The sequence below is a fragment of the Aspergillus aculeatinus genome (genome assembly GCF_003184765.1).
Source record: "Aspergillus aculeatinus CBS 121060 unplaced genomic scaffold BO66scaffold_15, whole genome shotgun sequence".
NCBI classification, from domain to species: Eukaryota; Fungi; Ascomycota; class Eurotiomycetes; order Eurotiales; family Aspergillaceae; genus Aspergillus; species Aspergillus aculeatinus.
This window is the reverse complement of record NW_020291484.1, coordinates 290,380-317,039: the sequence shown is the minus strand read 5'-3', so window position 1 is coordinate 317,039 and position 26,660 is coordinate 290,380. Positions and strand designations below refer to the sequence as shown.

The window sequence follows — 26,660 nt, the reverse complement described above, 5'->3', positions numbered from 1 at the left end:
AATCTTGCCCTGCCCTGTAGGCTTGTTCCTGCTTTAGTTCCAGGGACCTAGCATTAACTTGACTCCTGAAATAGGTATGGGATTACAGAGATGTTGAGCGAGTGCTCAATGGGTAAGTCATGTCTCCTCTCTCCCTGCGGATTTATTGATATCGGCTAAGGTTATCATTTTGGCAACACCGAAGACTGACTGGCGTGTCTGTCAGGTGATGGCCGTGGTTGGGTTTCTGCTTCTGCTGCAGTGACCCGTGGGGCGGAGACTTCGAGTATCTATTCCAGTCATTCCTCGTGGCTAGCATTTACCTCAAGGGGGAAGAGCTCTTCCAGTCGTCCTGAGGTCGATGGTAGGGTAGCATATCTTGCCGAGATCCCCCAGAGTGGCGGACGGTGCAAGGTTCCTCCCTACTTTAGACACAACCTGTTTTAGCACAAATCACATTCATTGACTTAGTATAGTACTAGGGTTTCCTTTTCAGATTGCGGCATTACTTGGCGATGTCGACCCGCCCCATACATTTCATCACTTGCGTTGGTTGTCCCGGGGTCTTCCGGCTGTCACCCTTGTTCATTGTTCTTTAGAAGCATCATCTTGTTGAAACCCTGCCAGACTTGGTAGATGTCTATTATGCTATAAGGCCCCGCCAAATAAAGTGTAACAAGACGGAGAAGGGTTTATAGGTTGGTCAGATAGTCCTCGATCTCCTCTTTGGTCAACTTCCTGAAACGGGGTCCCCGCGCGCCCTCGACGCCCTCAAAGCCCAGCAAGTGATCGGCAGGAGGTCCAACAATACCTGTAAACAAAAACGTCAGCCTGAAACCTTATCCCACAAACGCAGAAAACCTACCAATCTCTATCGTGTCCCCGTTCATCTCGCCCTCAATGGTCTCCTTCAGAGTCAGCAGGGCAATGTGAATGGCATCCTCGAGCTCCAGGCCCTCGGTGTAGCGCTTCTCGAGGAAGGTCTTGGCGCTGGTGGCGTGCTTGCCGATGGCCGTGGCCTTCCACGGGTAGTAGCTGCCGCTGGGGTCGACCTGGTACAGGCTGGGGCCGCCCTTCAGGATGCCGCCCGTCTTGCCGGTCGCCTTCTTGGGCTCGCCCTCCTTCTCCTCGTCGCCGCGCTGGGCATCGCCGGTCTCGGGCTCGATGCCCTCGTCCCAGCCCGCAATCAGCAGGCTGACACCGTACGGTCGGACACCCCCGGACTGCGTCGCCTCTTGTACGACCCGGGCGACGTCCTGCACTAATATACGGGTGGGAGGGTATTCGTTGTAGATGCGCTTGTAGCCCGTGTGCGAGACCTTGCGGGCCTTGTCGACCAGCACCCGGTAGTCCGGGCCCATGCCGGCGTAGACCATGCCGATGTCGGGCGTGATCAGGGAGATCTTGGAGAGGGAGGGGGGGTCGATCAGAGGCGACGACGACTTCTTCTCGGTGGCGAGGACGATTCCGTTGGTAGCTGTGTCCGGTGAGGCAGGGAGTCAGTAGCTGTGGCTGTAGCTGTAGCTGTGGCTGCGGCGGATCGAGGGCCACCATACCTTTGATACCAAGGGCCGTTACACCCTGGTTGACGGCATTCAGAGCATATTCTAGGCATTGTCAGTGACCCGGCAAAGCAGTAGCTGGTTGAAGGTTATTACCGATTTGGACCAGCTTTCCACTACACCCCGACTGTTAGCTGATGTTACTCGAGTACTAGCGGAGAGCTTGGCTTACCTGGGGGAGAAAGTGGTCAAAGAGAAAGAGTAACGATCAGCCATGGAGACGATATTTCACCTCCAGAAGCTCCGGAGGGTACTAGGTATGTGGGTGGGTGAGATAAATGGAAGTGATTGGGGATGATGGGGATGGAGAATGTGAGGAGGAGGTGGTGGTGGTAGTGGAGGAGGGGATTGGATTGACGTGAAGCTTCCCTTCGGACAGCAGGCGGCAGGTGTTGACGCAGCAGTAGCAAAGCAACCACCACCACCAGCCAAGCCGCGCCTCGGGCGGTGACGTTAGGCGAGCGGCTAGTGCGCTTTTTACGCGCTTGACCTTCTCCACCCGCTTCTCTTAAACTGGCCTCTTTTTTTCCTTCCCCCCCGCCCTCAAAACAATTCTCCTCTTTGTTTCTTCTCAACCTTTTTTTCATGCAACAATCATAACTGCGGCATTGATCGCATCACAAGCGTCAGATCGCTGGTAGATCTGCTGATCCTTAGACTATGCAACAACCATCTACAAACTAGGAGAAGCAATGGATTCGCGCAATGAGCCGCTCTGGCAGTGGCCTGCTGAACCGGCTGCGCCGCCTCAGTCGGATCACACCGAGCAGGACCCTACGGACACCCCTCCAAAGGAGGAGTCGGGCAATACCACAGAAGAGACTAGACAGCGGCACTACTCGCCTCGGACGTGTCGCATCTGCCTGGAAACGGTCTATCCCACCTTTCCTCCTCCCTCGGAACATATCCCGGGGTTTCTGCAGCCCCAACAGCGGCCTGTCTACGAATCGTCGGACCCAGAGTCCGGGCGATTGCTCCGTCCCTGCAAATGCAAAGGATCCTCCCGTTATGTGCACGAAGGATGCCTGCAACAGTGGCGCCACTCGGACGCAGGCTACAGCCGGCGCAATTTCTGGCACTGCCCGACCTGTGGGTTCCATTACCGACTAGAACGTCTCCGCTTGGCGCGCTGGATTAGTAGCACCATGATGCAGCTTGCGTTGACTCTCGCCATTCTGTTGCTTACTGTATTTCTACTTGGTTTCGTTGCTGACCCTCTCTTCAACATCATCCCGCACCCTGATGATCCCCTCGCACCCACCGAGTTAAGGGGTATCTGGCCCGTGCAGCCGGAGACCAGGATTCCGGTGCCTGACCGCGAGGTCTCCTGGCCACAACACTATTTCAAGGGAGTGGTCACTCTGGGCCTGCTGTCCTGCATCAAGTCCGTTCTTGCGTTCTCTTCCTGGCCTGGGCTGATGGTGCGTTCCACGCGCCTGATCAGCGGCAACAGCTCCGGCCGAAACACCGGAAATACCGGGAGAACCCGAGTCGGCTGGCTGCTCGTTGTCATCGGCGTGGGTACCTTCTTGTGGGTGAGTGACCTCACTCCGAACCGTATCTACTGACCTCAGCGACTGATTCGTCTTAGGCTGTCTATAAAGGCGTGCGGGCCTGGAGTCGCAGAATCTTGGAGACAGCTGGCGCGCGTGTGATGGATGTTCCTTTACCGGACGACGAGGATGAAGCCGAGCCTCTGGCTACGGATCCGAGTAAGAAGGACGAATAGCGCCGAGCCTGGCCTCGCACCATTTGTCATGATCCTTTCACAAGCCATCGTAAACCAAACCCTGACATTTCGTGGATTTTGGGTTCATCCTCCCCGCACTACTTAAGTTGCCACTCTCCTTTTCTTCTATGAGGTGTCAATTAGTCGATGTGCGCAGAATGCTACCGACCCTCGTTAACTTCCGAGGCTTGTCTTGATGAGTGGACTTGGGCTGACGCCGGAACGTTTTGTTCTACTGCCTTCCCATATCACTCGCTTATGTCAAACCTGCCCGGAGGGAGGGTCAACCTGCACTTTACTCGATCCAAATAGGCGCTCCGGTTCTCAACGGCGTTTTCGATCGGGGTGCTGTACATGCTTCGTATTGGTTAATAACTTATCAATCTAATATACATTATTGAGTGGATGTTATATGGAGCTTGTATGACTTCCGTTTGTAGCCTTTGGTCGTCGCTATCCCGGCATGGCAGTCAATTTACTAGTATAAGTTCCAAGGTCCGTCCCATGGCTGCCCTTTAGGGCTAATCCCTGCTATACCACAGCTGCAGGGTCCACATTTCTGGATATGTTCATAAAGCATGCTACAACGGAGAAGGGCAGCGTGCGCTAACGTTACTCCACGCGTTCATCGAACCTATTTGCAGTACTTCAGTCAAGCATGCAACATAGCCTCGTCAAGATACGACTCAAGAGAATTAGCAGGCAACTTAGAGGAATTTATCACAGAGATGGATATCATTAGTTCTGCGATGTATCGCTTCACCTTCTCTCAAGCATAAACCACATGTCGCGATAATCGCGAAGTATCTCCCTTTCCCTTCACACCTAGAGCTGGAAGAACTTGAGCCAAACCCTAGAACCACCTCTCCAGATCTCCACCTGAGCTCAAGCCATCACCTCAATCAGTTCAAGCACAACTCCCCCTCACCTCCAGACCGGATCACCCTCCATCATCAGCACAGAAACAACCCAACCCCCAGAGGACTAAGGACTACACCCCCCATCCCCTACCCTCCTCCCTACCCTCCTCCCTACCCTCCAGATAATAACCCTCCTTCCCCTCACCATCCAGATAACAACCCACCTCCCCCTCCCCACCATCCAGATAACAACCCCCCTCATCCCACCGAAACAAATCCTGCAACACGCACCCACCCCCGCGATCCAAACAATCATCCCTCCCCTGTTCCCACCCACTCTCCGTGGAGACCTTCCCACCCTCCTCTTCCTCCACCTCCCGCCGATACACCTCCCACAAATCCCGCTGATAAACCCGATCATTCCGCACCATGCGCTCGCGACACCGCGCCACGGCGGCCCGCACCCTGAGATCGAAGAGCACGCGGGCGCCGACCTCGCGGCCGAGCAGCGCGCCGGCGGGCCGCAGGTAGTGGGCGGTGATGCGGGCGTGGATCGCCGCGACGGCCTGGTAGCACTCGAGGGCGCGGGTCAGCAGATCCCAGGCCCGGAAGAAGGCGTTGGTCAGGCGCAGGCGCAGCGGGTCGCGACCCTCGGCCAGCATCTGCGGCCACTGGCGGAGGCGGTGGTAGTCTGTGTAGAGGTAGGCGTCGTACAGGTCGAGGGTGATGAGGAGGAGGCGTTGTTCGGTTGGGTGGGGGGTGGGGAGGGTGCTTTTCTCGGGCCGGTTAGTCTTTGGCTTTCGGTTGAGGGAGGGTTGAGGGAGGGTAAGAGCATGGGCAAGGGTAGGGGCAAGGGGGGGATGGGCACGTACTTGATCAGAATACTCGCCATCTCCTTGAAGCGCGTGAACGGGTTCTTGTTGGCCGTGTCGGCGGCGATATGCGCGATCGTCTGCTGCGCGCTGCGGCAGTGCTCGTACTGGCCATACAACAGGTGGTGCAGGGCGGCGAGGTCGGTGACCAGCGTGTGGGCGAGGTGGTGCGCGCGATGCAGCTGGGGCTGCGTCAACGAGTCCAGCGGGTGGTGGCGGCCGGGGATGGGCACGCGCCGGAAGAGCAGCGTGTGCACGCTCAGGATGGTGTTGCAGATCGTGATGAAGCGGGTGCGCAGCGCGAGGCTGAGGCTCGGGCTGTTGGTTAGGATGCGCATCTCTTCGAGGATGTTCTTCTTGTTCTCCGTGGTGGCTTCGAGGTCCGGGTGCAGGGCCCAGGCTGGGTAGCTTGCTAACTTGGGGGTGGTTTGTGCTTCGGGGCGTGATGGGTGGGTGGGGGTGGTGGGTGGGGTGAGTCTGTTGTTGCTGCTGTTGGAGTTGCTGGCGTTGCTGGTGCTGCTGGTGCTTGTTGGAGGTGTGTTGCTGAAGGCTGTGGTCGGGTCAGGCAGTGTCCATTCCGGGGTGAACAGCATCGTGGACATGAGCATCGCGTCGAGTCTCTTGGCCTGCGCGCCGGCCTCCACCACTTTCGACAGCGCGTATTTGTAGGCTTCCTCCTGGGCTGTGTCGGCTCGCGAGTCGGCTTGTTCGCAGGAGGCGAAGTATTCGGGGAATGGCTCGGTGGTGGTGGGTTGTTCGCCCTGCTCGATGCTGGGGAGGATGGGGGAGAAGGGAGGGAGGCTGTGAGAGAGCTGGACGGGGACGTTGAGGTCCATCTTTCTGGTTCGAGGTGACGGTTGTCAAGTTGAGGTGGGATTTGGACTCGCTCTGCTGAGATCGGTGATGGTAGTGTGGTTGAGGAAGAAGGACTGAGAAAGAAGAGATATAGGGACAAGAAATCGATTCGGTTCTCTTTTCTTCAAGTGAAGGGAGAGGATATTAAGGTGGAAGGAGAGAGGTGGAAGAGTCACAGAGTATCGTGTGTGGTATTCACAGTAGTAGTGAAGGCTGGAGCTGGCACAAACAGCAATATTAACACACAAGGGTGTTTGTATACACAATGCTGAAACGCACGCTATCGCCCCATCGACCGGTTCGCCCTTGAAGGGTGCAAGCCATTCACCAGTCTGACTATTCCCATTCACAGGTTCCCACGGAGCATATGGAATGGTTGACTTACTCATGAATGAGAACCCAAGCCTACAAAGGCTGTAAAGAAGCAACTTTTCGTCTGAATTAGGCGAAAAGGTTGCGACGATATCTTCCGGAACGTCACCAAATGCCAGGGATACCATAGTCAACAAGCAAGAATGAATGTCAAGCTGCTAGAAAGACACCAGAAAGGCACGCAGTGTAGTGCAGCCAACAGTAGGATAGTCTGCCACCAAGGCAAAGAACACTAATGACCATGACCTACGTTCATCTAAGGTTAGAGCAGGAGAAAAGTTGGCCTTGATTGAATACGTTGCTGCATCACGCCGACGAATCCTTATAAGCCCCCAGCTTGAACAGCTTTTTCGCATTCTCCCGTCCGATCTTCGCCCGGTCCACCAGATTCAACTCTGCATTATCAAACCACACACACGCATCCTCGAACGTCTCGAACGGATAATCGATCGAAAACAGGATGCGATCCGAACCCACCTCCGCCATACAGAAGTTCAACGTCGTGGTCGAGAAGTGGCCCGAGGTGGTGATCCAGATGTTCTGCGCAAAGTACTCGCGGATCGTCTTCTTGCACGTCTCCGCCAAGCCCAGCAGCTTCTTCCGGTCCTCAAACCAGTGGTTGATGCGCCACATGTCGAAGGGAACGTGCTCGCCCAGATGCCCCATGATGATCTGCAGAGCCGGGTGCCGGTCGAAGACCCCGTTGGTGACCATCCCCAGAACGTGAAGACTGACGCCGTGCGCAAAGCTAAGCGGGGGCCCCACGAGCCACTTGCGGTCTGCCCAGAGTTTCTCGTAGATGGTCCCCGTGGGGTTGCGCGGGTGCAGGTAAAGCGGCACGTCGAGCTCCGTGCATGTCTGCCAGAAGATGTCCCAGCTGGGCTGGTCGTAGAAGATCATATCGTCGCCATCGGGACCGGCGCGTTGGGTGTCATTCACCAGGGCACCCTTGAAGCCGTACTTCTCGACGCAGCGGCGGAGCTCGGTGGCGGCTTCTTGGGGGTCATGCATGGAGAGAGTTCTGAGTGATGCGTTAGGCTAACTTAAGATGATGTTCCGAGGTAGTGGAGGAGGAGGTTCTTACGCGAATGCACCGAACCTATCAGGGCGGTCACGGATCTGCTCGGCGATGTAGTCGTTGATTTCAACGGCGAGAGCTTGCGCCTCGGCGGCGTCCCAAATGTCTTGGACACCTGGGGCCGTGTAAGAGAGGATCTGGTATCCCACGCCGTGCTTGTCCGCATGTTCAATGCGGATCTTGTTGATGTCGGTGATCTCCTTGACATGGGTTTCGGGGTCGGTGGAGAATAGACTGGCCCACCAGCGGGTCTTCTCTTCGAAGCGTGGGAGCGCAAAGGCTTCCTCGAGGGCTATTTTTCCGAGCATGGTTGGTGTTTTGTTCGACGTTTCAATCGATAGAAGTGTGATAGAAGTCTTGTTCGAGAAACCAGATCAGGCAGAAGAGCATGTTTGGGGTCAACAGATTATGGTTATAGTTATAGTTATAGTTTCGGCGATGCGGGCGGGGAAAGTCGAACTTGGAAGAGTCTCTTGACTTCAATGATGATAGAGGCGGGTCGGAAGCGGCTAGGTTCCTTCCCCTCATTGCCCCCTTGCCGACTCAGCATAATATCGAATAGTTATCGAATAGACCCACGTCTACCTTTTCGGATGGAAGACCAGGTAAAAGAGTCGAGTATCATGCAGGAACCTTTCCGATCGTTCGGATATATCGGATCAGGATGATATACTCAGGATGATGTTGTCATTGGGGATGCCTGTATATCTACACTATGTACCTAGTAGTCTAGTAAGCACTCCACTCCTGTCAATCCCGCTTCCGACGGGGCGGGCAACCCCGCATCGCAAACAATAGACTCCAAACATCAGCCATAAGCCATAAGCCAGAAGCCAAGCATAAGCGACGGAAATCCGGGGTCTCCCCATTCGTCCCCCCTCCCTCCCCAAAGACACGTTGTCGACAGTCGTGCAGATCAGCACATTGTCAGTCATTATCATGGACTCTCGTATAAGCTGTCGGCTGACTCCGGAACAAGGGACCCGGTCCATTGTATTCATGTGCTATTCACCAAATGGTCGAAGATGTAGGATCGTGCAACGTTGTACGCGCTTCAGACACTTCGAGAAGACTGCAGAGACTGCAGAGACTGCAGTTGAAGAATGTCGGGCCAACTATCATTCATCGGCATTTGCTGAGATACAGACCATCTAATTTTCATCTGGTTCAACCACGAAGACTAGGTCTTGGGCTCCTGAGCGAGAAGATTGTTTGATGGTCATTGGGTAGGATACGAGCCTCACTTCCACCTCACTGCCTCTTTGTCCGCATCCCGTCAGTCACCCCAGCGACCACTTCAACTTCGATACTTGGAAGCACTCAGTGAGGGAGCAGAAGAGCGACACGATCAGCTGAACTGAACGCCCGGTCTCAGCCTCGTTCGAAGGGCTGTCATCACCGCGGGATGTCGACTGGGAAGATCAGTCGTGCGGTCCTTCTGCTGGTCAACCAGGCCGAGTGAGTCGAGTCTCCCTTCACCTGTTCGCTCCATTCCTCATTTCCACCCGAATCTTTGGTAATGGTCCAGGGGATAAGAGAGGATTCTTTGTATGTACAGACCTCCTTTTGCCAAGACCGGTTCGTCTCTCAGCCAGATGATCTCCCATCCATACGGTTCGACTTCAACTTCTTTATGAAGGCTACTTCTCTTTGTTGTCGGACACATGGTGTGGAATAAGCAGTCTGGTCCAGTAGGAGTGTAACTTCCAAGGATCGATCGTCATTCACTTTCGGCCATGAACTTGAAGTGTTGACAGTCCTACTAACATAAACCTCTTCCTAGTCGTCTCGCAGTCCTTCATTAGCCCCTCTTCAAAGCACCACCACCAGCAGCAGCGCAAACGAGACACCAACACGCGCAGATGAAGGGTTATTTCGGCAAAGAAGAGCCTCCTGTCGTTGGGGCATCTGCTCTCAACCGTCAGGAGACTGATGGCAACACTGCTCTCCAACGCTCGCTCGGCACCGTTGCGGAGCGTGCTCGGCGTAACATCAATGCAAAGCTGGCCAATCCTCTTGCTGGTCAGACTCAAGAAGAGTTGCGCAGGCGAGGAATCAATTTCGCCATTGAGCATCATCTTGGGGGTGAAGAAGACATCCGTGCTTTCGCCATGGGCGCCATTCTAGCTCAAAGGCCGGAAAAGTACGCGGAGGTCCCTGGTCTGACGCCCCAGGAGCTGGAAATCTTGAAGAAAGAATTCGCCCATCGTTGGCGTCAGCCATGGACAATGTACCTGGTTATTGTTCTGTGTTCACTCTCTGCTGCGGTACAAGGAATGGGTAAGTTCTATTTCCATTGATCGTTCAAGGGTTCCCGGTCAAAGTTGGCTGAAACCCCTTGACTCCTGCAGATGAGACGGTGGTCAATGGCGCCCAGATCTTCTACAAGCATCAATTCGGCATCGATGGCACCGACTCCCGCTCCAACTGGCTGCTTGGACTGGTCAACTCAGCGCCATATCTGTGTTGCGCCATCATCGGCTGCTGGCTGACGGTCCCATTCAATGCATGGTTCGGCCGTCGAGGGACCATCTTCATCACCTGCTGCTTCTCTGCGCTTACTTGCCTCTGGCAAGGGTTCGTCAACACATGGTGGCATATGTTCATCGCTCGCTTTGCGTTGGGCTTCGGGATAGGCCCCAAGTCGGCAACGGTGCCGATCTACGCTGCGGAGACGGCACCTCCTAATATCCGTGGTGCTTTGGTAATGCAATGGCAGATGTGGACAGCATTCGGGATCATGTTCGGCTACGTCGCAGATCTTGCGTTCTTCCAGGTCGGTGATTCTTCAGGGATCGTCGGCCTCAATTGGCGTATGATGATGGCTTCAGCCATGTTCCCGGCTCTCCTGGTTTGCTGCTTTGTCTTCACTTGTCCAGAATCCCCTCGTTGGTACTTGTCGCGGAATCGGTACGATAAAGCGTATGAGTCGATGTGTAGCTTGCGTTACAACAAGGTCCAAGCAGCGCGTGACTTGTACTATATGCATACATTGCTGAAAGCCGAAGCCAGCATAAAGCTTGGCCAGAACAAGATCCTGGAGCTCATTCGTGTTCCTCGTAACCGACGTGCAATGATTGCGTCAGAACTGGTGATGTTCATGCAGCAGGTACGTTCAAACAAAATAGTCACTATCAAGATTCAGCTGCTAATGTCTCATAGTTCTGCGGTTTGTGCGACCAATCCCAGCTGGAAATCAGAAGACTGATGGACTTTTAGGCGTGAATGTCATCGCATACTACTCATCTGAGATTTTCCTGCAGTCCACAGGGCCGGCAAACATGCTGACAGTCGCAAATCAGCGCAAGGCACTGGCAGCATCCTTCGGGTGGGGAATGATCAATTTCCTCTTTGCCTTACCCGCCGTGTGGAAAATCGACACGTTTGGCCGTCGCAATCTTCTCCTAATGACCTTTCCCATGATGGCTCTGTCGATGTTCTTCACCGGCTTCAGCTTCTGGATACCCGAAGACACTTCTGCCCGCATGGGGTGCGTCGCTTTAGGCACTTACCTCTTCGGTGTTGTATATTCGTTTGGCGAGGGACCAGTGCCGTTCACATACTCGGCCGAGGCCTACCCACTCTACGTGCGGTCCTACGGCATGGCTTTAGCTACCTCGACGACATGGCTGTTCAACTTCACGCTCGCCATCACTTGGCCTTCCCTTCGGCACGCATTCACGCCGCAGGGAGCGTTCAGCTGGTACGGCGGTTGGTGTATAGTCGGATGGTTTCTGATACTTCTGTTCATGCCCGAAACCAAAGGAAAGACGCTCGAAGAATTGGATCAAGTGTTTGGGGTTCCCACACGCTTCCACGCCAAGTATGGGCTGCGTCAGATCCCCTACTTCATCAGGCGATACATCCTCCGTCAGAACGTTCGTCCTCAGATCTTGTACGAGAGAGAGGATGACGACGCGGTGACCGATACGGGGTACGATCATGCTTGACACCAGCTGTCGTGCAGTTCGATTCCCGCATCCATGATGTGTAGTGGCAGGAGTGGCAGGGTCTTGTGTACAGTACAGGGAGCCCTCTAGCTAACCCTATTTCATACTTTTTTGAGTCTCTACTAAGGGCCAAGAAAAGATCGATTTCAAGTGAACCAAGTGAGCGATTTTCATTTTTCTAATATCGAGGAACGGAGACAAGAAACGGGCAAGGGTAGGGGTAGTGTTCACTTTGTCAGACAGCAGTTGGTACGATTGTTGATCCGCATGTATAATAACTCGGAACAGGTCTGTGTGAATCTTGCTTCATCATTGAAGTGAACACGTAGGAATGGTGACATATGCAAGGGCAAAGATGCTAGGGATATCTGCAATGGACGAAATCAATGCGAAATCTGCTTAGCCAGAGCAAGACATGATTCTCATAGCTGAGCTGTTCGCAGGTTGTAGAGCACGCTGGATCTTCGAAACAAGCATTCAAAGCAAACTGCCAATGAACTCAGATCTTGTTGAGCAGTGTGAGGCGTATAACAGATAGAAGAGAAACAGAAAATTGGAATCAAAATTTGAGGCCCGCCGCGTCCTTATATACGCGTTTGGTTCGCTAACCAGCCAATCACAGCCGGCAGTGTAACCTCTCGGGCCGCGGTGGTTTTGCGGTGTTTGCGATGTTTGCTTCCGGTTTGGCCTCGCCCCAGATTAATTTTTTGACGCAGGCTTCAGCAGCAGAGCGTTTCTGTGTTGTTTTTCCGTCGCTTGCCTTTTGTTCCTCGGAGATTTTGATCTGTCTGAGAAGATCGGAGACCTGGAGTGTTTAGTCCTTGTGTTCGACATTCATTTCAACCGCGTGGAGTATTAGCCGGAAACAAAGGTATGATTTTCTTCCAATCTGCCCTGATCGTCTCTTGTCAATTTAGGAAATCCGTGTATTTACAGCAGTCATGCGACTATACCATGCTAATTTTCGTTCATCGCATAGGCTACCGATTCTTATACCCTGTCACTACCGATCCTGACTTTGTTCGAGTCTCCGAAAATCTCTGTCACAATGGCCGACGCTCCTGAAAGCCCCGTCCCTCAGCAACAAAGTGTGTAGGCGATTTGCGTTCGGGCTCCTCTAGGGGCTGCGATCAGCACAACTTCTTGAAGCACTCGTCACTAACAAGTGCCTAGCCCCCCAGAAGAACTTCTACCAGAATGGAGTCAGAACCACCGGCCGTGCTTTTCATTCTCCCAACTGGCGCCTGAAGGGCGAGGAGAGCCCGAGTGCGCAGAGCGCCGGTTCCCCGGGCCCCAAGACCAGCACTTCGAGAATCGCTTTCAGCAGACCCAGCGCACACGTGCCGCAGGCTATCTCTGAGGGCCGCCGTCTCTACGTGGGTAACATGCCCTACACGGCCAAGTCGGAGGATGTGCAAGCACTCTTTACCGCTGCCGAGTTCCAAATGTATGCGAAACGACTCTTGTCTGTTGATGAGCCCCTAAACTGAGTGTTTCCTAGTGAGCGTATCGATATCGCCATTGACCCCTTCACGGGCCGCAACCCCTCATACTGCTTTGTTGATCTGGAGACGAAGGAACTGGCCGAGCGGGCCATGGTTGAGTTGGATGGCCGGGACATGCTTGGCCGTCCAGTCAAGATCAAGCCGGGTGTTGTGAAGTCCGCCAGTGAGCGGTCCCAGCAGCAGCAACAGCAACAGCAGCAACAGCAACCGCGCGTGGATGGCTCTCCTCGTGATGTGAGAAGCTCGCCTTTCAGTGCTGACCGCTGGCGCCGTGGCAACGATGATACTCTATCTTCCCCCGCCAGACCCGTCAACAACGATGCCAGCCGCCGTCTCTACGTCGGTGGTCTCCCTAAGTTGACCGATCAGGACGCTCTCAACATCAACATCCGCAATTTCTTCAAGGGATACAATGTGTAAGGCTAGCCCTACAGCACTCGATTCCATACAAAACTAACGTCGCCTGATAGTGAGAACGTCAGCAAGCAGTTCGCCCCTCACCCCGCCAAGCGGTTCGAGCCCGGTGACCACTACTACCTCTTTGTCGATTTCGAAAGCGTCGATGAGGCCGAGAACGCCATGGGCGCTCTGCACCGCCAGGAGGGTCCCTGGGGCTCCATGCTGCGGGTCCAGAGAGCTCGTGGCGAAACCAACACCCAGGAGAGACGTCCGAAGTGGCCGTCTAGCCGGGATGATGCAGCAGTCCCTGCTCTTGGCGATGCCAATGCTGTTGCTGAGGTTGCGGTCGGCGTATAGTTGTGCTTCCCAGCTATACGGCTGATCCAGACAACCTTTCTCACGACACGAAAAAAAAAAGTTCCTGCATACCCTCTCAAAGCCAAAAGTACATGCTTGACGTTTGTTACGACGAAACATAAAAAGGGAGGGGGTGATTTTTTTTCTCACCCCGACACTCTCCCACAAGAGATTCATGACCTCCATTCTCTGCCTCGTTCTACTACGTCTGTTCCTCAACCTATGGCTAGGGGGGAGCCTATCAAGAGAAGAAAACCACAAAACCACAGCCACCGTCGCTGGAAGAAAGCCGCGCTTCCCCCCCCCCCCCCCCGACGTTATCGCTCCTTTGGGAGCATCTCTGTTGAGGGGTATTGGTTTTCCGTCTTTTGAGGCTCCCCAAATCCTGGTGCAGATCCGAGGCACAGAAAAGGCACCAAAATTCTAAAAACGGGAAGGTTTCCCAGATCTAATGACGATAGAGTCGACCAAAACGGAGTTATTTTAGGGCTGAGATTAGCTTAATCGAAGGAATATTACCGACCAGGTTCTCTTTCTTGTATGAGTATTTGCTCTTTAGCTAGTAATTTGACTAGCGGGTAAATCCATGATCTTCGTTCTTCCCGAAGCCTAAATCGATGGTATGGAGTCTATGGACCTACCGTCCTCAGTACATGTAGATTCATAATCCTCCGTCGTTGGACGCGTGGGGATCAATACTGTAGGAATGGGACGATACTGATAGGCAGGGGACCGATGGACAATTGGCGCTCCAGGCTGTCATCCCCAGTCCCACCAGCAGGCAATGCAAGGGACGGAATCCCGATCGGCAGACATGAGGCGAGGCATGATGGCCAGACCTGTAACTCCACGCCTCAACGCCTCGAAATTGGCGAAGAAAAACCGCGCAAGTCAGGCGACCGTGAGTCAATTTTGTCCTAGTCGGGTAATTCACTCATCTAGCCAGCCCATTTGCAACAGACGGTTACGATTTTACCCGACACGAAAACGTAATGGGGTCACGTGCGGGCCGACTGGACAATCCGACCGGGGAAAAGGGGACCGGCCGGGGAGGGAGACGGAAATCACTGATCATTTATCGTAACTTACAGTGGTCTAGTCAGAAGTCAAGTGCGCCGGTCGTGATTACTTTTATTTCTAGTTATTATATATAATATTTTTTCCCTTACCATACATTTGGAGGGCTCAGCTGCTTCAAGCGCACCTCTGCACCAAAAAGTTCATCATTTGGCGTGGAGGAAACCCAGAACAGGGTCTACCTCCTATTCTTACAACTACTGACCTACTATTGAATCATCATTGCCTAGACAATCATCACTAATAACTAACCAACCCACAGCGTCGCCGGCAACTGCCCCGCGGCATGACGTCTGTGCTCTTCCTCACACTTTGTGACTGACTGACTGACTGACTGATTGTCTTCTTTCAACTCTCTTCACCGCATCGACCGCGCCCCCCCGTTGGGTTTCAATGCCCATCCAACCAGAGTCATCTGTTGATCAATTTACTACTCCTGCTTCTACACTCCGTACTCACCACTGCTATCCTCTTCCCTACCAAAGATCCCCCCCCGTGAGACAGCCGGACCTGTCCGCTTCTTAGTGGTTAGCGACAACTTCCAACAGCACATCTACAAGTCAAGCCAAGGGAAAAAAAAGGTTTCTATATACGGAGTACTACAGAGTTACACCCACACACACTCTCTCTCACACCCTTAGTCCTCCTGCTCCTTTTGTCCGCGATCGGACATCCGAGGTCTTGGATTCTTTTCCTCTCCCTCCGTTTGCTTGCACAATACTTCAGATTCAATAGTCAATTGGAATCATGTCGTCGGGTTTAATTCGTCGAGACAATGGCCACGGCAAGACTCACTACTTCGCCAGCGTAAGTTGCCATGCGTTTTGTTCGTTGGGTGTTTGCATTGCACGTGCCTTGATTGGCCGCAACCTTTAATATATCTTTTCCTCTGCTTTTTCTTTTGGAGCTTGCAAACGACGTCGCAATGTGTCTGGGTTGTGGTGTGTGACACAAGGCCAGTGTCATGCTGGCTTTGTCTTACTAAAGACTTATCCCCTTAAAATGCTCGCTGGGGACATAATGCTGAGTTCCGGCGGGTTGTCGCAGCTCGCCACCCACCCACCCCATTGCTATTTTCTGCCACACAATTCTTAGACACGGCGTCGTCTGCGATTTTCTGTGTCTTGCCTTGGATGCTTATTTGCCCATCGATAGTCAGATGAGTCGAAAATATGTGTGGTCATGGTTGGCCTCCCAGCTAGAGGCAAGAGTCTCATAGCTGGCAAAGGTGTGTTGAGTAATCAAGTTCCCGTGTCCGGTGTGGAAATAACTGACATCATGACCAGCTATGAGATATCTCGCTTGGGTTGGTATTCCTGCACGCGTGTTCAATGTCGGCACCTATCGCCGACAGGGCACACCGCAGCCAAGCGCCACGTTCTTTGACCCCCACAACGAGGAGGGCGAGAAGATGCGCCGTGCCGCGGCCGATGCTGCCATCACAGATATGATTCAGTGGTTCGATGCTGGCAAGGGAGTGGTCGCGATCCTCGATGCGACGAATTCGACGAAAGAGCGCCGCCGCTGGATCAACGAGCGCTGCCGGGAAGCTAACATCGAGACGTTGTACGTCGAGTCGATATGTGACGAAGAGGACTTGATTATGAACAACATCCTCGAGGTCAAGACGACCTCGCCGGACTACAAGGGGCAGGACCCGGAGGTTGCTGCCCGGGACTTCCGCGAGCGGATCCGCAACTACGAGAAAGTCTACGAGACCATTGATGACGGCGAGAAGAGCTACACCTACGTAAAACTCATCAACGTTGGCTCCACCGTCATCATCAACCAGATCAAGGACTATTTGTCCAGCCGACTGGTCTACTACATCCAGAACCTCCACATCAAGCCTCGCTCGATCTGGTTATCTCGCGTAAGTCTGACCATGCATGCATCTACACACCTGTACTCATCACCCTCTAGCACGGAGAGTCGGAGTACAACTTGACTGGAAAGATTGGAGGGGACTCCAACATCTCTGAACGTGGAGAGGCTTATGCCAAAGCTCTACCTGGTCTACTGAAGAAGTCCGGTGTACCGCCCAACACGAAGATTGTGATCTGGACATCCACGTTAAAACGTACCATCCAGACAGCACGTCACCTGGCTGCGGAAACTGGCTTCGAGAAACTGGAGTGGAAGGCTCTGGATGAACTTGACTCGGGAGTCTGTGACGGATTGACCTACGAGCAAATTGCCGAGAAGTACCCCGAGGATTTCGCCGCCCGCGACGAAGACAAGTACAACTACCGCTACCGGGGTGGCGAATCGTATCGCGATGTTGTCATTCGCTTGGAGCCCATTATCATGGAGCTGGAGCGCAGTGAGAACGTGATCATTGTGACGCACCAGGCTGTATTGCGCTGCATTTACGCCTACTTCCTCAACACACCCCAGGAGCAGAGTCCCTGGATGGAGGTCCCCCTCCACACACTTATCAAACTTACCCCGCGTGCCTATGGTACGGAGGAACAACGGTTCAAGGCTGATATTCCCGCCGTGTCGACCTGGCGTGCTAAGGGCACGTCGGCCAAGCACCAGGAATACTCCACGGAAACCAAGGCGTGAGCATATTTTACAAGGCACAAAATAGAATTAACGAGACTTAGTTTACTCTTCATCTGCACATATCGGGGCGCTTATTGAGAACATGCATGCTGGTTGGGCATAACCTGGGTTGATCGATTCCTGCCAGTCTTTACCAAACATTCTTATTGTACAATTTACATAATTGCTCTTTCATTCCTCTCTTGTGACTCTTCCGTCCGTTTTCAGAAAGATTTGGGGCGCTGGTTTAGTTATCTGAGGTAGGGTTGGGTCTGCACCTCTTCTTCACATTGGTTGCAACCCTTGTGGACTTTTTATTGCCAACAACGTTCATCTGTCAGTGGCGATACCCCAAGGTTATGGCGTGGGGCTATTAGGTAGCTTGGCTGTGGTCAATGCCAAACGCAGAAGCAATAAGATCAATCTTTTCAAAGCTCTTGCACGTGCCTCTTCATCCTAAGATTGACTTTACCTCTTTCTTTCTCACGACTTGCTCGCAGCAAAGCATGGACTATGACATTCCAACCAACGGGGCAAGGGCGCAGCTCTTAGAGTCAATCTTTTGATGCTCTATGACAGCCAGAAGAAATAAGCATCATTCATCAATTCTGGGACGATGGCGCATCTGGGAGCGCGTCAGACTGAAGTACCAACTTCGGCCATTAATCTGAAGGTGGCCGGTTCAAGCCCGGCTCGTCCCAACATCTTTTTTTCTGCTCTCTTTGGCTTTTTCTCTCTGTCGTGGCCTGGTGGGTCTACTTAGTGGTGGGTTTCTGGACAGGATGCGCCAATGGCGGACAAGCTCAAGCCCGGCCGGAGGTGAGGATGGCCAGCGGTGAGCGGTAGATAAAGCCTCAGGCCGTTGATGACGGAAGCGATAAGTTAGATACCTGAGACCCGACATCGACACCCATTTCTGTCGAGTCTTTCAATTGATCCTGAAAAATCTCTTTTACAATAACATGGTATGTGTCTGGGTATGGAGTAAGGTCTGGATCAGCACAGCTCCAATTGCATCAAGATATGTATAAACGACTTGCTCCAAGTTCAAGACATCATGGATGGCTTTGGGTGCTTTCATCCAATGGCAGCTGTAGCTCGCCGTAGTGGACTTGGCAGGTCCGGATTCCATGCGGCCAGGCAGCTTCACTTATACAACCGAACCTCTCTCTTGTCTAATCATTTACTCCCTGCACAACACGATTCACATACCATTTTTTACAATAACACGGCTCATTGAGAGCTGTCCTCAGCAAAAAGCGACTCCCCATCTTATCTCCTACAACACACCCAGCAACCCTTCGACTACCAACCACCTCAACATATCATGGCTGTGATCACCTCGGCCCGCTGATTCACCACTCCCCTCCTCCCTCTTTCAGCCCTCAAAACTCCACCGAGAAGCACCGGACATGCCTCTCCCTCCTTCCGGCTCGAAAGCAATATAGAAGAAATAAATAGAGACAGGTGCTACGCAAACTCGAGCCCTCATCCCACGCTACACATACTAGTACCTGACCCCGAGAAACCACCGTCAACCCCCGACTCGACTCGCCTCGACGTTCACACCGCAAACCCTCTACCCTCGGGCGACAACCTAACAACGCGACCCGCCAACAGCCGACTTCTCTTTCCTTTTTGTGGTTTCTAGCGCCCGAACTCCCCCTCCATCCCTTCACCAACACCTCGAAACCCGAAATCCGACGACCCCTCGGACAGTTTTATTTTCTCCCAAAGGGGGTCCGAAGGAGCCTAGGGCCCAAACCATGTTATCCGCCTTCACCGCTCGACCGCTCGTCGAGTTCAAACCGCGCGATCGATCGCGCATCGAGTCCGTTCTCGCGTACGGGGACCGGGTGCTCGTGGGATTGAACAATGGGAGTTTACGGGTGTATCGGGTGAATGAGGTGGAGAAGGAGGCTGCGGATGGTGATGAGGGGATGAATGGGCATCAGGATGGTAAGGGGAATCATGGGGATGGTGGTGCGCTTGGGAATAATGTTAATGGGAGTGTTGGTGCGAAGACGGTACCCGCTCGTGATGCTGAGGGTGGTGGTGGTGGTGGTGGTGGAGCGGAGTATGCGAATCCAGCGGCCAATGCTGCAGATCATGCGAATGCGAATGCTGCTCCAGCAGCCACACCACATGTGCCGGTCAAACTGAAACAGACGGATCTTCTGCGCGAGGTCGAGAAGTTCTCCCGGTACAAGGTGGAGCAGCTGGCTCTGATCAAGGAGGCCAAGTTGCTGGTCTCGTTGTCGGGCGGGTACGTCTCGATCCATGATCTGCAGACGTATGCGCTGCAGGAGCAGATGACCCGCACGAAGGGGGCGTCGACCTTTGCGGTGACGTCGAATATCGTCAATGATCCCGAGACCGGGGTGCCGTCGATCGTGTCGCGGCTGGCGGTGGCGGTGAAGCGCAAGGTCTTGCTGTGGGTGTGGCGCGATATGGAGGTCGAGGGTGAGGTGGTGGAGATGACGCTGGTCAGTGGCATCAAGACGCTGACGTGGGTGTCCGGGACGAGGTTGGTGGCCGGGCTGGGGTCCAGCTTTGTCATGGTCGATATCGAGACGGCCAGCGTGACGGATTTGGTCGGCCCCGGGAGTATCGGCGGGCTGGGTGGCCAGGAAACCGGCCGGTTGACGGGGGTCGGGGTCGCCAGTATGAGTTACATCGGCATCGGCGGGTCGGCTCCGAAGCCTCTGGCGACGAGGTTGTCCGAGGGCCAGGTGCTGTTGGCGAAAGATATCAATACCCAGTTCATCGATATCAATGGCGCGTCGCTGGGGAGGCGCCAGATCCCCTGGAGCCATGCGCCGGCGGATATCGGGTACTCGTATCCGTTTCTGCTCGCCCTGCATGACGCGTCCAAGGGGGTGCTGGAGGTGCGCAATCCGGAGACGCTGTCGCTACTCCAGTCGGTTCCACTGCCGTCCGCCAATATCCTGCATATCCCCCAGCCGACGATCAGCTTGGCCCATGCGGGCAAGGGGTTCCTGGTGGCGAGCGAGCGCACGATCTGGCGCATGGAAGCGCTGAGCTACGATACTCAGATTGACTCGCTGGTGGAGAAGGGCTACCTGGACGAGGCCGTGAGTCTGACTAGTATGCTGGAGGATGCGCTCTTGAGGGATAAGCAGGGCCGGCTACGTGCGATCAAGCTCGAGAAAGCGGAAGGGCTGTTTCGACTCCGGAAGTATGCGGACGCGATGGACATATTCACCGAGATCTCTGCGCCACCGGAAACGGTGATCAGGCTTTATCCCAAGATCGTGGCGGGAGAGCTATCGTCGGTCCCCGAGGAGCAAGAGGAATCCGAAGACAGCGCCACCGAGAGCCCATCCAAGACCCCCGACAACCAGAAGCAGGTGGATGGCAATCACACGGCGGATGCTGCTGTTGCGGCCACGGCCAAGACACTCTCGCATGCCCCGTCGGTCATGTCGCTGCTGCGGTCCAAGACGGAGACATTCGACGATGCGGCCAGTATCCGGACGAGGATGACCGAAGACGCCAAGCCCGACAAGGCCCTCGAAGGAAATGATCTCAAGTTGGCGGTTCGTGAGCTGCAGAGGTACCTGGCCGATGTCCGTCGACGGTTCCAGCGCTTTCTCAACCCCGATGGGTCACTGAAGGTGTTCGATCTGCCGGCGGACGCAGCCACAGATGAACTGACCGATTCTGTGATGAAGTTGCTCGAAACCAGCACCAAGGATATCCAGGATCTCGAGTTCGGGGAGAAGATTCGCGAGAAGGCCAAACTCGTCGACACCACCCTCTTCCGGGCGTACATGTATGCGATCCCTGCTCTGGCGGGGTCTCTCTTCCGGATCGCGAACTTCTGCGACCCGGACGTGGTCATGGAGAGGCTCGAGGAGACCGGCCGGCACAACGACCTGATCGATTTCCTGTACGGCAAGAAACTGCACCGCCAGGCGCTGGAGCTGCTCCAGCGGTTCGGTCAGGCGGAGGAGGAAGAGGAGACCGCTCCGCAGCTGCACGGTCCCAAGAGAACGGTCGTCTACCTACAGAATCTCCCGCCGGACCGGATCGACCTCATCCTCGAGTTCGCCGAATGGCCACTGCGAGAGGACCCCGAATTGGGCATGGAGGTCTTTCTGGCGGACACGGAGAACGCAGAGACCCTCCCCCGGCACCGCGTGCTGGACTTTCTGCGGGGCATCGATGTTAATCTGGCCGTGCGATACCTGGAACATGTCATCGGCGAGCTGAACGACATGTCGCCGGATCTACATCAGCAGCTGCTCAATTTCTACCTGGACCGTCTGAAGAAGTACAGAAACAAGGAGTGGGAATTCGCTAGCGAAGACGACCACGTCGCGTGGCGAACCAAGTTCCTCACCATGCTCAGGTCGAGCACGCAGTACTCGCCAGCCAAGATTCTAAACCGCCTGGACCGCGACGGTATGTCTGGCTTCTTGTCTCTCACCATCTTTATCCGCTGACTTGCCTTTCCCTAGATCCTGAATTGTTCGAAGCGCGAGCAATCGTGTTCAGCAAGATGGGGCAACACAAGCAGGCGCTGGAGATCTACGTGTTCAAGCTGGAGGACTATGCTAAGGCTGAGGAGTAGGTAACCACTGAGATAGAGTGAACTAGCCCCACGGCTAACTTTCTCTCAGATACTGCAACCATCTCCACAAACAGGACGATATAGCGTCTACCGAAGAAGGCGGGCCTTGTGTGGCGCTGCTGGCTTACGAAGAAGACAAGCCGTCGATCTATTTGACTCTCCTAGCACTCTATCTAACCCCGCCCCACGGATACAAGCCACGATATGGGCCAGCGCTCGAAGTGCTGGCCAAGCACGGGTCCCGCCTGCCCCCCGGGTCCGCGCTGGACCTGATCCCCGAAACCCTCCCGGTGAAGGAGCTCGACTTCTACTTCAAGGGTCGCATGCGCGCCGCCAACTCGATCCTCAACGAGAGCCGGATCGTGGCGAGCCTGCAGAAAGCCGAGAACATCAAGACCCAAGCCCAGCTGCTGGTGGGGGAGGGGACGGATCCCAAGCGGTCGAGATCCCGACATGTCACCATCACCGAAGAGAGGGTGTGCGGGATCTGCCACAAGCGGATCGGGGGCAGTGTGATCAACGTGTATCCAGAGTACGTCATTTTCTTTCCTTTTTTTTTTTTGGAAAGAAAAAGTTGGGTGCTGACTTGTGCCGCAGTAATACCGTTGTCCATCTTGGTTGCGCCAACCGCAAGCGGTCACTTTCATGATGTTGTCGATGTCGGTGTCGTTGTAAATAGAAGTTATGGTCTTGTTTCTTGTGGTATCGTATATTTGCGTTCCGTCTGTTCTTTTCTTGCTTTCTTTTTTTTTTTTTTTTTCTCTTCGTGATCTCCTTGTTCACATATTTGCCATTTTGGAGTGGGGCGGACGCTTCCTGCACGATGATACCCGGGGGGATAGCGATCTCTTTCATATTTTGCATCTTTCCTTTTTTTTCGAATCATATCATGTCATAGCCTACCCCTGAACCCTCCCTGAAAGTGTTCAATCTCATCATCATCATCATGTATTCACGTTCACGTTCACGGTCACACATCCACGTAAACCCTATTTTGTCGATGGCGTAGTTCAGCGACGCAATTGGAGTTGGGCACCTTTCAGCCCCGCGCGCTCACAGGTATGTTTCTGTTCGGTGGGATGACAGGTCCCGTTTTCTAGGTGCACGTGCACCCCTCAAGCATCCTCCTCCTCATCCACGACCTCCTCGCCGTAATTGGCTTCCTCCTTGGCTTCCTTCTCGGAGAGTTGGCCGTCGGCGGCCCGTTTGTCCTCTTCCATCTTCTCCGTCAGGAAGATGTTGATCTCGTTTTGCAGGGCCGGGACCTGTTTGCGGAGTTCGGCGAGGTAGGCTATTTTGGTTTGGGTGTGGGCGGGATCGGTTGAGGAGGTAGCAGCAGCAGCAGCAGGGAGAGGGGCGGCGATGGGTTGCGTGAAGGTTTGGGATTGTTGGTGGGGGGCTGTGTAGATTGCTTGGAGCTTCGTGGTGGTGGTGGTGGTGGTGGGGGTTGTGGAGGACATGGTGTGGGTTTGGATTTTTCGGGTTTTTGGTGTGAGGGATTGGGTTTGGGTTGTGGACTTTGCGTGGTGATGTAGTTTTCGTTTGGGGAGAGAGCAGGATCGGAGGGTGAGGTGTTGGAAAAAGATACTGAGTACGGAGTAAATGTTGAGTAAAAGCGGAAAGGTGGGGGGGGGGTTGAACCGGGCTGTAACTGGAAGGGAAGGAAAAGGAAGGGAGGGTTCAGTAGGTAAAGTTTCAGGTTTCAGGAGGAGATCGACAGCCGGCCGGTATTAATCTATCAATTCGATCAATGGTTCAATGGTTCAATGGTTCAGGTTGCTGATCTTCTCTCCAAGTCCAGGCAAAACGAGACTGGGGCAGAAATCCAATTCTGCATTCGATTAATTAACTCCATACCTTCATACCTTCATTCCTTCTTACTTTCTCTTATTGTCAGATCATGGAGTCCAGGTAGTAGTACTGTACACTCACTCACTCACTCACTCACTCACTCACAATGTTGCGCTCGCCGGTTTCTCCAGAGCGAGGGACGCGGTCTCCGATTCCTCCCCCTCCTGCTTCCCAGAGTCCTCCCCCTCCCATCCCTCCTCTTCCTCGACGTTCCTTTGACGATTCCTACTCCTACACTTTCTACAACCGTCCTGGCTCCTCTGGAAGTGATGCCTCGTCGATGACCTCCAATGTGACCACCATCTCGCCTCAGCAATCCAATTTCCCGCTGCCGCCTGGCACTGCCTCTGCCTCTGCCTCTGCCTCTGCCTCGCCGCGGCCACCGCGTATCTCCTCGCTCAACACCGCCAATCTCACCTCCGCTTCTACTGCCTCTACTACCACTTCGAATACTACCAACACCACCTCATCTGCGCGATCACCTGTCTCCTTCATGCCGCATAATGAGATCCTGAGTCGAAAGCCTTCGGGACGGGTCGTCCCGGCTGAGCTGCAGCGACGCTCTCGTCACCACTCCCAAGGTTTCTTTGAACCATCGCTCCCTACCGCTTCTTCCACCGAGGCCTCTTTGTCAGCTTCTCGTATCGCGGCCCAGACGGCCATGCTTCAACAACAGCAGCAGCAGCAGCAGCAACAGCAACAGCAACAGCAACAGCAACAACATCCTCAGAAACAACACCCACAACCTAACAACCTTCAACATCCCGTGAAACGACCCGCGACCGTACGAGGGGTCTCCGAAGACGGCTCCCGTTCCCGACGCGGCGGCAGCATCTCGCCCCCTCCCCCGCCTCCCCCACCCCCGACCTTCGCACCCCCCGGTTCGACAGCAGCCAGCGCGACTGGCGCATCAGCCGGGCAGCCATCCTACGCAAATGGCAGCGGCAGCACTAGCACCGCAGCTGGACACGCCCATGCTGCCACGACAGCGGCCAACGTGGTATTCCCCCGAAATCCAGGGCTCCAGCCCCCCGGGCTTGGGCTCGAGATCCCCCAGGAGCGCGAACACAAACACAAGGGCGAGAAGTCGAAGATGAAGCTCTTCTCGAAACCCAAGCACATCGGCATCAGTCGCGACAAGGACGGGACAGGGAAGGAAAGGGGCCTGCCCTCGCCAAGCAAGATGGGGTTCCCCAGTGGAGGCTTGTCCCGGATCGTCAGCGCTTCGACCACCAGCTTGGCGGAGACCTTCCCGTCGAACAATTCGTCCATGTACAACCTGTCGAATGCGTCCGCGAGCACTGTCGTGCCGGCGGATCGGCCGACAGGGAGCGAGAAAGAGAAGGACAAGGACAAGGAGAAACACAAACACCATTTCCTGTCGCGCCAGAAGCTGAAGCTGAAGGATCGCGACGATCACTACAACCTCCCGCTGTCGTCCGCGTCGAGTAATTCGAAGCCGTCAGACCCCAATGCACCGCAGTCCCTATACTCGTTTACCCCCGCGTCGCCGGGAGCCACCAGCACGACCTTCGGCAAGTCGGTGAGTGGGCTGGATCTGCTGCATGGCCTTCGTGAGAAGAAGAAAGAGGAGAAAGCGCAAGCTCAGGCGCAGGCGCAGGCGCAGGCGCAGGCGGAATCGGAGCAGATGGATTGGGCAACTAGTTCACAGGGGCCCGGAGGGTCGCCGGCTGTCTTCCCCGGGCCGTCGTCTTTGGGCAGTTCCTCCGGGCTGATCGCCGAGGCTGCGTTGCGGGAGACTCTCCAAGGGTTCGGGCTGAATAACATGACGCCGGAGGACGCTTGGGACTTTCTGAAGGCGAAACTGATGGTGATCTTCGACGGGGAGGACGTGCGCATTGCGATTGAGGATCTCAACAAGCTGGTTCTCGTCCATATTCAGCGATGTGTGCAGAAGCGCACTCCGGCGGCGGTGGTCGACGACCTGAGGGAACTGCTGGAGACCGGATTCGCTTCGCTGAACCATACCTTGAACGGGGTGCCGGATGAGAAGCTGGTGCCGCACCTCGTGCAGGTGTGGATGCTCGTGTTTGGCACAATCTTGCCTTTCATTCAGGCCGTGTTCTTGCCTCTCGACCTGGAAATCAAGGGCTGTGGGTCTGTGATGAACCGGCGTGAAGCCAGTGAATTCTGGGGGTCCGCACGCAATGCCGAGTACCCTGGCTGTGAGCTGGATGTGCGTAATCTGGTTCTTGTCGCCTTCCGCGACCGAATCATCCTGCGTCGCTACGAAAACCTGAAGTCGACATTTTCACGCCTGAGTCTCGACAGCATCAAGCTCGGCACGGCGGCGCTCAGCGTCACCACCAAGAGCAGTTCCACCAGTGGCGGACGGCCTCCCACCGCTGCCTCGCTTGACGGCAGCGGTGCCGGCGCCGGCTTTGGCAGCTACAGCTCCCAGTCCTCGACACTCCTCAACGCCCAGTCGGGGAGCTACTCCTCCGACTCGTTGCTCGGCCACAACAGCAACATTAACAACAGCAGCAGCAGTCGCAGCCGCGCCGCCTCCAACACCTCCTCCAATCCCGACCAGCTGATCTTCCAGTCTCTCTCCTCGCCGCCCCAGCGCCCGAGCATCATCCACCGGGCCAACGCGGCAGCCGACACCTCGCATATCATCACCGAGACCGTCGGCCGCATGCTGCAGTGCGTCAGCGTCCTGGCCAGCGTGCAGACCGGCGACAAGGCCCAGGAGCAGGTCGAGACGCTCGGCAAGGATCTGAAGCACAACTGGCTGGGCCGGGGGCGCACCGGCCGCGACCGGCGGGGGTTCGTGGGCACGAAGATCCGGCCGGCGATTGTGGCCCGCGCCGACAGTGACGAGTACATGAAAGATCTGGGCGGGCATGGGATGGGTCATGGCGATTTGGATGGACGCCTGCATGATGGGCGACTGCATGATGGGCGTCTGGAGATGATGAGTTTCTGAGTTTTGTCTGGTTGAGCTTGTCTGGTTGAACTTGTCCGGTTGAGCTTCGTCTGGTTGAGCATTTGTCTGGTACAAAATGATTTCTCCACACTTTTCTTCACTGCTCTTTCGTCGTTATTG

At 54.8% G+C, this 26,660-nt stretch overlaps 9 protein-coding genes and 1 non-coding gene across 10 annotated transcripts; 6 read left to right on the top strand and 4 right to left on the bottom strand.

Annotated features, from left to right (window-relative positions):
• Positions 1-239: 239 nt before the first annotated feature.
• On the bottom strand, positions 240-2,053 carry pre8 (proteasome core particle subunit alpha 2). Its single transcript, XM_025647046.1, has 5 exons — positions 1,714-2,053; positions 1,638-1,657; positions 1,536-1,586; positions 845-1,456; positions 240-790 (listed from the first exon to the last, which is right to left on the bottom strand). Exons 1-5 carry the CDS (start codon positions 1,755-1,757, stop codon positions 672-674), a joined length of 846 nt encoding a protein of 281 aa, XP_025505573.1. The 5' UTR covers positions 1,758-2,053; the 3' UTR covers positions 240-671.
• A 37-nt stretch (positions 2,054-2,090) lies between these two features.
• BO66DRAFT_390598 (E3 ubiquitin-protein ligase MARCH) lies at positions 2,091-3,674 on the top strand. The gene is made up of 2 exons (XM_025647045.1): positions 2,091-3,076; positions 3,133-3,674. Exons 1-2 carry the CDS (start codon positions 2,234-2,236, stop codon positions 3,268-3,270), a joined length of 981 nt encoding a protein of 326 aa, XP_025505572.1. The 5' UTR covers positions 2,091-2,233; the 3' UTR covers positions 3,271-3,674.
• A 208-nt stretch (positions 3,675-3,882) lies between these two features.
• On the bottom strand, positions 3,883-5,838 carry BO66DRAFT_436997 (uncharacterized protein; the record flags this gene model as incomplete). Its single annotated transcript, XM_025650961.1, has 3 exons — positions 3,883-3,904; positions 4,422-4,901; positions 5,003-5,838. The coding sequence occupies 3 exons, from the start codon at positions 5,836-5,838 to the stop codon at positions 3,883-3,885; spliced, it is 1,338 nt and encodes a 445-aa protein (XP_025505571.1).
• Positions 5,839-6,354: 516 nt separating this feature from the next.
• Positions 6,355-7,954, bottom strand: BO66DRAFT_419370 (amidohydrolase family protein). Its single transcript, XM_025649809.1, has 2 exons — positions 7,314-7,954; positions 6,355-7,250 (listed from the first exon to the last, which is right to left on the bottom strand). The coding sequence occupies exons 1-2, from the start codon at positions 7,613-7,615 to the stop codon at positions 6,536-6,538; spliced, it is 1,017 nt and encodes a 338-aa protein (XP_025505570.1). The 5' UTR covers positions 7,616-7,954; the 3' UTR covers positions 6,355-6,535.
• A 1,215-nt stretch (positions 7,955-9,169) lies between these two features.
• BO66DRAFT_436995 (MFS sugar transporter) lies at positions 9,170-11,257 on the top strand (the record flags this gene model as incomplete). Its single annotated transcript, XM_025650960.1, has 4 exons — positions 9,170-9,587; positions 9,659-10,416; positions 10,470-10,476; positions 10,527-11,257. 4 exons carry the CDS (start codon positions 9,170-9,172, stop codon positions 11,255-11,257), a joined length of 1,914 nt encoding a protein of 637 aa, XP_025505569.1.
• A 722-nt stretch (positions 11,258-11,979) lies between these two features.
• Positions 11,980-13,822, top strand: BO66DRAFT_370959 (RNA-binding protein). Its single transcript, XM_025645435.1, has 5 exons — positions 11,980-12,128; positions 12,237-12,345; positions 12,431-12,704; positions 12,759-13,178; positions 13,233-13,822. The coding sequence occupies exons 2-5, from the start codon at positions 12,306-12,308 to the stop codon at positions 13,516-13,518; spliced, it is 1,020 nt and encodes a 339-aa protein (XP_025505568.1). The 5' UTR covers positions 11,980-12,128; positions 12,237-12,305; the 3' UTR covers positions 13,519-13,822.
• A 2,061-nt stretch (positions 13,823-15,883) lies between these two features.
• Positions 15,884-22,388, top strand: BO66DRAFT_410193 (putative vacuolar morphogenesis protein AvaB; the record flags this gene model as incomplete). The annotated part of the gene is made up of 7 exons (XM_025649225.1): positions 15,884-16,468; positions 16,519-17,159; positions 18,899-19,142; positions 19,311-21,570; positions 21,627-21,735; positions 21,789-22,271; positions 22,337-22,388. 7 exons carry the CDS (start codon positions 15,884-15,886, stop codon positions 22,386-22,388), a joined length of 4,374 nt encoding a protein of 1,457 aa, XP_025505567.1.
• Positions 17,753-17,843, top strand: BO66DRAFT_t119. Its single transcript has one exon. It is a non-coding gene; the product is annotated as a tRNA-Phe (tRNA).
• A 90-nt stretch (positions 22,389-22,478) lies between the features above and the next one.
• On the bottom strand, positions 22,479-23,363 carry BO66DRAFT_390594 (uncharacterized protein). Its single transcript, XM_025647044.1, has one exon. It carries the CDS (start codon positions 23,197-23,199, stop codon positions 22,855-22,857), a length of 345 nt encoding a protein of 114 aa, XP_025505566.1. The 5' UTR covers positions 23,200-23,363; the 3' UTR covers positions 22,479-22,854.
• A 333-nt stretch (positions 23,364-23,696) lies between these two features.
• BO66DRAFT_290914 (uncharacterized protein) lies at positions 23,697-26,447 on the top strand (the record flags this gene model as incomplete). The annotated part of the gene is made up of 1 exon (XM_025643170.1): positions 23,697-26,447. A coding segment is annotated over one exon (2,751 nt), but the record flags the coding sequence as incomplete, so codon positions are not given.
• Between the last annotated feature and the right edge of the window lie 213 nt (positions 26,448-26,660).

Coding starts and splice junctions, on each gene's coding strand:
- BO66DRAFT_370959 (XM_025645435.1), top strand. CDS start 12,306: ATGGCCGACGCTCCTGAAAGCCCCGTCCCTCAGCAACAAA. Junction 12,346..12,430: donor CCCCGTCCCTCAGCAACAAA/GTGTGTAGGCGA, acceptor ACAAGTGCCTAG/CCCCCCAGAAGAACTTCTAC. Junction 13,179..13,232: donor TTCTTCAAGGGATACAATGT/GTAAGGCTAGCC, acceptor GTCGCCTGATAG/TGAGAACGTCAGCAAGCAGT.
- BO66DRAFT_390594 (XM_025647044.1), bottom strand. CDS start 23,199: ATGTCCTCCACAACCCCCACCACCACCACCACCACCACGAAGCTCCAA.
- BO66DRAFT_419370 (XM_025649809.1), bottom strand. CDS start 7,615: ATGCTCGGAAAAATAGCCCTCGAGGAAGCCTTTGCGCTCCCACGCTTC. Junction 7,251..7,313: donor GATAGGTTCGGTGCATTCGC/GTAAGAACCTCC, acceptor CGCATCACTCAG/AACTCTCTCCATGCATGACC.
- pre8 (XM_025647046.1), bottom strand. CDS start 1,757: ATGGCTGATCGTTACTCTTTCTCTTTGACCACTTTCTCCCCCAG. Junction 1,658..1,713: donor TTGACCACTTTCTCCCCCAG/GTAAGCCAAGCT, acceptor GTCGGGGTGTAG/TGGAAAGCTGGTCCAAATCG. Junction 1,587..1,637: donor TGGAAAGCTGGTCCAAATCG/GTAATAACCTTC, acceptor GACAATGCCTAG/AATATGCTCTGAATGCCGTC.
- BO66DRAFT_390598 (XM_025647045.1), top strand. CDS start 2,234: ATGGATTCGCGCAATGAGCCGCTCTGGCAGTGGCCTGCTGAACCGGCT. Junction 3,077..3,132: donor GCGTGGGTACCTTCTTGTGG/GTGAGTGACCTC, acceptor GATTCGTCTTAG/GCTGTCTATAAAGGCGTGCG.